General features: G+C 37.5%; 2 protein-coding genes across 3 annotated transcripts; one reads left to right on the top strand and one right to left on the bottom strand.

Annotated features, from left to right (window-relative positions):
• The first annotated feature begins 293 nt into the window (after positions 1–293).
• LOC119992531 (nucleotide-sugar uncharacterized transporter 1) lies at positions 294–6,497 on the top strand. 2 transcript variants are annotated; one of them, XM_038839268.1, is made up of 8 exons: positions 294–581; positions 1,135–1,411; positions 2,608–2,759; positions 2,852–3,057; positions 3,146–3,239; positions 4,089–4,255; positions 4,361–4,531; positions 5,967–6,497. In XM_038839268.1, exons 2-8 carry the CDS (start codon positions 1,375–1,377, stop codon positions 6,214–6,216), a joined length of 1,077 nt encoding a protein of 358 aa, XP_038695196.1. In that variant the 5' UTR covers positions 294–581; positions 1,135–1,374; the 3' UTR covers positions 6,217–6,497. The 2 variants fall into 2 exon arrangements, with proteins under 2 accessions (XP_038695196.1, XP_038695195.1); XM_038839267.1 differs by lacking the exon at positions 1,135–1,411 and having other exon boundaries at positions 297–581.
• A 41-nt stretch (positions 6,498–6,538) lies between these two features.
• Positions 6,539–8,681, bottom strand: LOC119992532 (plant intracellular Ras-group-related LRR protein 6-like). Its single transcript, XM_038839269.1, has 3 exons — positions 8,191–8,681; positions 7,541–7,710; positions 6,539–7,430 (listed from the first exon to the last, which is right to left on the bottom strand). The coding sequence occupies exons 1-3, from the start codon at positions 8,401–8,403 to the stop codon at positions 6,749–6,751; spliced, it is 1,065 nt and encodes a 354-aa protein (XP_038695197.1). The 5' UTR covers positions 8,404–8,681; the 3' UTR covers positions 6,539–6,748.
• Positions 8,682–8,944: the final 263 nt, after the last annotated feature.

Raw genomic sequence — 8,944 nt, 5'->3', positions numbered from 1 at the left:
AAAAAGCATTATGCTTATTTCCAATATTTTTAGAACCCGTGGAAAACTGAAAACAACGATATTAAGAAAAGAATAGGAAAGGAAAAATATAAATCACGCGCACAAAGAAAAAGGTTCACACTCACACACTTTTGTCTGTCTCTGGGTCGGTGAAGCCGTGATTTCCTGTGTCTATTTCTCTCTCCATACCTATCAATTTCCGCCATCAACGGTCTCCTCGGTCCACGTGTCAACGTCCATCTCATTTTCGTTTTTTTTTTTTTTTTTGTGTTTTTTAAATACAGAAAAAGTTGGAAATTTGCCGGCTTTTAGGTTGTCTGGTTTGTTTTAATCCGCTACTCAGAAACACTCCTTCACTCACTGGATTGTGTGCGGTGTGCCAGAGAGATGGATGTCAATACGGGTCTTTCGTAAAATAAAGTAAAACAAAACCCAGTGGCCAGTGGAGAGGGAGGAGTGAAGTGAAGAAGTTGAGAGAAGGGCGAGAGAGATGCTTTACAGCCGCCAGCTTTTCAATTTCATGGCAAACAAAGATGTGAGGAAGATGCTCAAGCGCAAAGATAGTGATGCTGGAGAAAGAGGTGCTTGAGTCTCTCTCTCTTTTTCTCTTTCACGCTTTGATTTGGCCTTTTTGGGACTCAAAAACCCCTTTGCATTTTGATCCCATCTCTCTGTTCAATCTGGGATTAATGATGGTGCGCTTCGTTAGTCCCAATGGAGAGCTTTTTTTGTAAATTTATCTGTGTAGCTTTCATGTTCTTTGGTGACCGCTCCTGATTTGGTTTTTGAGTACCCAGATTTTCTAATTTATTTGAATTATGGTGTAACTTAATTTATTTGAATCATGCAACCGTCTTTCAGAAAGTGCCAGTAATGAATATTTTTTTTTTCTAGAGTTTTATTCTCTGAATGGAGTATTTCAAGTGTTCATTGTTGGATAGCTAGGCTTAACCACTACTGTTATTGGTATGGGTTTAGTACTTGGCTTTAGTTGGTTACTCAACCCTAATAGCCTTTGTCTAAGCGACTCTTGTTAGCATAGAGATAGCTAGTCATTTCCTTTTAGTGAAATCGTTTCCTGTACTCTGAGTGGCGGGTGGCATTCAATATCTGATGGTGTGGCACATGGTTCAGGACCAGTGATAGCTATGTGTACCGGTGAAGACTCTCTCCCTCTGGATAGAATATAGGGTACCTGCACTTGATCTTCCAATGTAGGACATTTTGGGGAGAAGAGACAAAGGTTTTATGTTTATATTTTGCACTTCTCTGCATGTGGCTTAAACAATGGACCATCTGCTTTCATGTTTGAGGGGACACCTATCTGTCGAGTTTTTGAGAAGAAAACTTCATCAGTTTTTTGAAGCTTGAGAAATGTCAACCAGGACAAGACTGCGCCTTTTACCCTCCCGTCAGTATCATTCAATGCAGTCTTGTTAGATGCTTTATTTGTAGCAGGATGACATTTTCTTTGAGACTAACTGGGAAGAATGGCAACATATTGATGTAGTTTGTGGAACTTCTGATGTAAATTTGTTTAGGATTGAGCAAACAAAACCCTAACCCCCAAATTAGACCCAAAAAAAAAAATTAAGAACCCTAGATCAAAAATTCCCAATTCCTAGGTCTGAAATTAGAACAGAATTTTTGTACCTCTGAATTAAAAAAGGTCACCCTGAATCTCTCAGGTCGGTCGGATAAACTCTCCTTCCCTCTCAGCCTCTGACCGAGTGTGTAAGAAATCTCTCCTATAACAAATTTGCATAAAAACTCTCCATATTATTCCTTCTTGAATTACATCCATATATATAGACTCCTAATAATCCTAATAACATAAAAACTTCCTTCAAATAAAACTAGGATTCCCAAAAAAGTAAACTAATAAGACTCCAATTCTAACAATGAGTTGACTTAACAGAATAACCTAATAAAAGACTCATAAAACAAGTAACTAATAATAAATTCGAAATTCCAACATAGTCGGAAATTCTGGCAATACCCTTACCATTAAAACTAAAAGAAACTTAGGTAAAATAGACCCAATAATATACTAACTTATGAAAACATAAAATTAGATAAATACTAGCTAGAACTAATGGCTTCCTGCATCATTTCCCCTCTCCTCAAAAACTCGACTCCGGCGAGTAAATGGAGAAATAAATGTTGATGTGGCACTAGCTCGTTCCAGTAATTCATCTTCACAAATCCAGCCATAGGAATGAACTCAACCTTGAATTCTGAAGTATCGAAGCAACAAGAGTAGTGTCTTCGGGAATAACATCATTGCCAATTTGCATTGATTCCACTTGGAACCCTTGATTGGAGTTAGGAACGAGAGCAATAAAACTTTTGCACTAGGCATGTCATTGATGATTGAACTTTGCTGGAACAACAAATTCTATGATTGGAACTTGTGTAGGCAAAACAACCATAGGTAAAGTGGCGTCATTAAAGATTGGATTGGAATTCTCTGTTTCTTTTATGTTTGCAGCCTCGAGTTCACATCCTTCACCTTCAACTTGTTTAATATCAGATTCTGTTATAGGTAACAACTCCGGTTGCTATAACTGATTTAACTTTTTTCCTGTTTTCCTGGCATCAATTCAGGACATGCATTGGAAGACTTCCGAGCATCGCTGTTTAACAAATTTCGCTTGTCTGAAAATCCAAAACGACAACAGCAACGTAAATGTGGCCCAGTTGCTGCTCTAACTTTCAACTTTGTAGTTGCTGTTGGTATTATTTTTATGAACAAATGGGTATGTATATTATCCATCTTACATGTTCTTTCCAGTAGCATTTTCTTTGGATTTGTGTTGGACTTCTTGGTTGACCCTTTTGGTTCCATCAGGTGCTTCAGGGTGTTGGATTCCATTTCCCTATATGTCTTACTTTTATTCACTATGTGACAAGCTGGGCATTGATGGCCATTTTGAAAGCCTTTTCTGTGCTTCCAGCATCTCCTCCAACAAAATCAACCAGTCTGGCTTTATTTGCTCTTGGCTTTGTTATGTCTCTGTCAACTGGCCTTGCTAATGTCAGCTTGAAGTACAATAGGTGAGATATAAATTTCCCTTCTGTAAAGAAAACAATTATGCTGCCCTGTTTAAATATTGAGTTGAATATCTTTTTTTTCTCCGCATAGTGTGGGTTTTTACCAGATGGCTAAGATTGCTGTTACACCATCAATTGTTCTGGCGGAATTCCTATGGTTAAAAAAGAGAGTTTCTTTTCTCAAGGTATGCTCCTTTTTCTTTTGTTGCTTGTGTGAGGCTTGAGTTAAAAATTAGGCAGTTTAAATTATTAGATATTGTTAATTCGTCTTGTGTTCAATTTAATTAAAATCGATGTTGTTATCATTCAACACACCAAGAGAGAAATTTAAGTAAGGTTTTTGAGAAAAGGAGCATCAATACTGGAGCTTGTCAATCATATGATACTTCTTCATACTTGCAAAAGCCACAGGTATTAAGTTAGGTCACTTAATGAGGTTTAGGGTTTGATTCTTCAAACACCAATGGGAAAAGTCACTGGCACAATTGTTGGCTCATAAGATGCGAACTGGGGTGAAAAACTTTAACATGAGTCATGTACCGTAAGTTGAAAACAATTTTTATCTCAAAGACTTGTCCGCTTTGTCCGTATGCATGTCTTCGAATGATATACACTGTTATATTCTTTGCAATACTACTTTATGACGTAATTGTGAACTCATAACAACATAATATTTTGCACATATATATGATGTAAGTCTTCCTGTAAATATTGCACTTTTATTATAGTTCTAGATCTTCAGGCTGGTAAAAATTATAATTTTGTATGTTGTTTATAGGTGTTAAGATTAGGGCATTTCACATCATTTATTCATATTCTAACCATATGTTTTGGTGTGGTATTGGATGAGATGAGTTAGATATCTCTGATCTTGAACATTCTGTCCAAAGTGGTCACTCATTGGGATTCCTTTCCATGTATGGCTTATGTTACAACTTACAAGCTTTGGCATCTAGTGTGCTAAACAAGTGGAAACCTTTCCCATAAATTCTTCTTGAACTATTCTTTGGAATCCTCAATTTCTATAATTTCAGGTGGTGGCGCTTACCGTAGCATCAGTTGGTGTTGGTGTGGCTACAGTAACTGATTTGCAAATCAGCCTCTTTGGTTCCTGTGTGGCAATTGCCTGGATTATACCCAGTGCAGTAAACAAAATCCTCTGGTCCAGTCTACAGCAGCGGGAGAGCTGGACGGCCTTGGCGTATGTTACATACTTTCATGCCTTTCCATATTCATTCTTCATTCTGATTATCTTTATCTTTAAATCTACTAGGAATTTAATTTTATGAAACTTGTTTTTGAACAGTTTGATGTGGAAAACTACACCAATCACACTATTTTTCCTGGTTATTTTGGTTCCATTCTTGGATCCCCCTGGTGTGTTCTCCTATGATTGGTGCTTCAAAAACACAATGCTAATTCTCATATCTGCTGTTCTTGGCTTCTTGCTTCAGTGGTCAGGTGCTTTAGCACTTGGGTAAGTGTCATCTATACATTTTTTTTACAATTATTTAATGCTACAACCTGGTCATGTTGTGTTTGGAATTCCAAGAATTCATTTTTGGGTCAGTTTCATGTCAGTCTTTTACATTATCAAATTTGGAACTTCGGTTGCAGCTTTGATTGAAAGGGGTTTGATTAATCTTTTTTAACTTACCAAGTTTCCTTGTCATGCATATGGTCATATACATTCGTTCCTACATGTTGATTCTTATTTGTTTTTGCAATTTTTGTTGAACCGTATGCATCAAAGAGAAGCAAAAGCCTCAGTAACGGTTGGCCGATAGTAAAAAGTCATAGCAAACCCCGTAGCCACTTGTACTGTCTTTGTTTTTGTGTCATTTGAACAGTTAATTTGTTCAGTGTCCCATGCTCGTTATTTTCCTCTTCATTCATATGATGCAATGGTCTTCTAGCTTATTGGTCCTGCATCTAGTTTGATTTGCAGTGTGAGGTGAATCTGCCTTTTTTTGTACTCCTGTAAACATAGTTCATGTGCAACCAATCTTATGTGATGAATGAATGATTTGATGAGGCCGTCTTATTGCTGTGTATGAATAGAGAATGAAATTATTGAAACTAAGCATAACAAACCTGTTTGAAAATTTGAATGCAGCATTAATGTATGCTTTCATAATCTTCACATGACAGGTATCTTCTTTGTGTGTTATTGGTCGTGAGATAGATATTGAATGCTTAGTTTTCAGCTTAGCAGGTAAAAAAGCTAGGTAGGGTTCAATTTCGATTGTGGCTAAATACAAATGCTGAGAAGTCTTTAAAAACTGATCCATTTTAACCGTGGATTCAAGTTATGTTAAGGAATGTGAGTGTCAATTAAAAAAGGGGATGGAAGAACTAGTATTGAACAAAAATCAAAACTTAAATACCCAGTTGCTGGAAAAGGATGCTATCATTTAGAGGAAAATTCAGTTTCAACATTTTTTGTTGAAGTCATTTTTGGAAATTGGGTGCTTACTTTCTCAAATATCTGAGCTATAGATGACGGGAAAGTGCACAAAATGTTTTTATCTGAACTTGAAGTGCGGCGACGATAAACGCTAAATTAGGTGGCTGAAAAGTGAAAACAATTGCTCCGGTTACTTGTGTTTCTGCCTTGTTTTGCAATTTTTGGTACCTTAGATTGGTTGCTGCTTGGCATTTGGTATGGCACAACCTATTTTTTTAAAAACTTTATCTTGACCTTGACTTTGCAGCATGTATCTGTATTTCCTTTTCTAAATCATGATCATCAGTGTATTTATTTCTTTGTAAACCTTACGATATGAGATGATGCTCTCTTAAGCATGAATTGTTGCAATTGGTAGTTACATTTATAAGGTATCAACTTGTTGATGTGAAAGTAGGTAGGCAATCTGGTTCTTATTCGCTTTGTGCTCAATTTGATATTTCAGGGCAACATCTGCAGTCTCTCATGTTGTTCTCGGTCAATTCAAAACCTGTGTCGTGCTTCTCGGAAATTATTATCTTTTTGGCTCCAATCCGGGCACCACGAGTATCTGTGGCGCATTCGTAGCTATTGGTGGTATGTCTGGTTACACTTATCTCAATTTACTGACTACAAGGTCACAAGGATTATCGAAATCTAAGTTGAGCAAGGAAGATGAGAACGGTCATGATGGATACGGAGAGGAATCTGTCTAACCCCAGAATTCTCCACCAAGACAAGTTTCTCTCACTAGATGATAATTATTCTTTCCATGTGTTTCTTTAACCTAGCTTTTTGTATCATTGATTCATTTTTTCGCTTACAAAGCTCTGATTTATGAATTAGCGGCTTTATCTTGTTCAATCTTTGTAAAAGAAAATTATATTAATCTAGGTATAAGTGATTAGTATTATGCCACTAGCTATGCTTCACTGGCTTATATGTTAAATCGCTTTTCGACGTTGTAAATACAATTGAAGCGGGGAGTTTTCTTGTCCTTTTTTTTTTCTTCTGGTTATATGATCAGCAGCTGCTCTGTTTTTAAAATGAACTTCATTAATATCCCAAAAACTGCATACAAGGACAGTACATACTGTCTACATGTCTTGGTGGTTTGTTTTTACAGCATAAACTTCATAACAGAGAGAGGCAGAGGTGACCAAATCCCAATCCTATTCAGAACCACACTACGCAGAAACAGACTACATCTCACACCAGCAAACAGGGAGGGGCAGGCAGCTTAACCTCTCATCTAGTCATGAAGTAAGTCCGAGGAGAGAAGAGTCTACGGGGTGAGAACATGCCCATATACCTGGGCGAAGCAAGGCTGTCGATGGAGCGATACTCGGGCATGATGAAGCCCTCCCTCTCCTCACGGCTCCCGCTTAATCTGCTATTGAAGGTACCATACTTGACTAGCTTACCAAGCCATGATTTCTTCTTATGTGCAGGGCTTCTATGCCCTGCATTCATTTTTGCAATCAGGTACTCCTTTATTGCTTGAAGGTTCTGCTCTACAACCTCCACAGGGGGCGAAATAAGAGGGTTTCCTTCTACTTTAAGCTTCTGGAGCTTCTTCAGGCACCCCATGGAATCAGGAAGAGTAGTTATTTTGTTGTAACTTACATCCAATACGACGAGCGAGATAAGGAGGCCAATAGAGTATGGAAGGGATTGCAAGTACTGAAAGTTTTGGCTCACATTGAGCACTTCAAGATTGATGAGATTCTCAAGGTCATCAGGGAGGCACCTGAGGTTGTTAAGCCTTGCATCGAGTATGCGTAGCAAGGTGAGGTAAGTGAGGGAATGCGGAAGGAATACTAGCTTGTTCGAGTTCACAGAGATCTTCTTCAAGTTCGTTAACTCAAATCCTATGTTGTCTGGGAGCATTGTGAGCTGGTTGAAGTTGGCATTCAGTTCTTCCAAGAGCCTGATCAGTTGGCCAAAAACGAAAGGGTATGCATAAGTCTAGCACATAGAGACTGTATATGATTATATATGTATATGTATATATATTGTGTGATGAATTGATGTATGAACCTGCAGTTCTCTATTGTTTTCGGGAGGAAGCGAAGGAGGTTGCCGGAGACATTGAGAACCTTGAGCTTTGACAGACAACCAATTGAATTTGGGAGTTTCTTGAGCTGATTGGAGTGTATGTCGAACACCACCACATGTAGCAACCTTGCTGCTAAGGATTCTGGTATGCTCTGTCATGTTTTTTTAGGATAGCAATTCAAATGAAAGACATGAAGACAATTTATCTGAAACACAAAATACTTATTTGCTATACCACAAAATGCTGACCCAAAAAAAATCATCAAACCTCATCTCATTATGTAAAATAATCAAAACTTTTCTTCTTTTAATTGTTTTAGGCTAATCATCAAACCTTATCTCATCATCTCTCTATTGTATCCTCCTGCACCCTCTCTTCTCAACCACCATGAACACTCGTCCAAAATATACAATGAAAAATCAAGCATTGGTTGGCCTTATGTCATCAGACAATTATTCTGGGTTTTTTTTAGTTCTTTCTACCCGAATATCGTTGAATATGGTTTCAACCCAAGAGACTAACCATGTGAGAAAACTGAGTTACACCTGAAATGAGATTTTATATGTATATATAGATTTGATGCAGAAGATATATTTATACAGATATAGATTTGATAAAGCTTGTGGGTTACCTGAAGATTGTTGTTGGAGAGGTCAAGTTTGCAAATAGTGGCCAGATTGAGAGAAGGATTAGGGAGGGAGTCCAAAGACATGCCACTCAAATCAACGATTTCTAGCCTGTCTTCTTCAATATTACTAGTAGTACCCTTTGGTGATGATGATGATGATGATCTCTTTTCTTCCTTCTTCCTCATGTCAATCCTCATCTGCTGTTCAAACATCATGTTTGCAGATTAACTTTTCAACTCTTTATGACAATTTTGTGTTTTTTTTTTCTTTACTTTCTTTCTTTGTTGGTGAATGTCAAAGAAGGAATATATGTTGGTGCATGACGTTTGGTTTTTGAAGTACAAGGGCCGTATAGTTTGGAGCATTTGATGAAGTCAACTCTTCCTTGTTTTTCTATGAATATGTGGTGTTATTCAAAATCCAATCTGGATTACATGTTTTTGGGTTCATTTGACCATTTTTGTAATCTTAACATTTCTATCATTTCTAGTTATGCTTCATTGGTGCTCCCCGCTTGCAACCCACCACCATGAACTTACTTTATAAACCAACCAATTACTATTAGCAGCTGCATCAGTGTTTTACACGGAGTAAATAGTAGTTTTACAGTGTGTTTGGATTGAGGGATTTAGAGGGAAGGAAAGGGAAAAATAGTTTCCGTTTAGGAAAAAGATTAAGGGAAGAGATTTGAAGGGAATTGGAATGAATATTTCATTAAATTTTTGTCAAAATCCTTCCTCCCCAAAATGGAATCAT

Source organism: Tripterygium wilfordii, chromosome 23, assembly GCF_013401445.1.
Source record: "Tripterygium wilfordii isolate XIE 37 chromosome 23, ASM1340144v1, whole genome shotgun sequence".
In the NCBI taxonomy this organism is placed as follows: domain Eukaryota; kingdom Viridiplantae; phylum Streptophyta; class Magnoliopsida; order Celastrales; family Celastraceae; genus Tripterygium; species Tripterygium wilfordii.
This window is presented reverse-complemented; position numbering and strand designations above follow the sequence as displayed.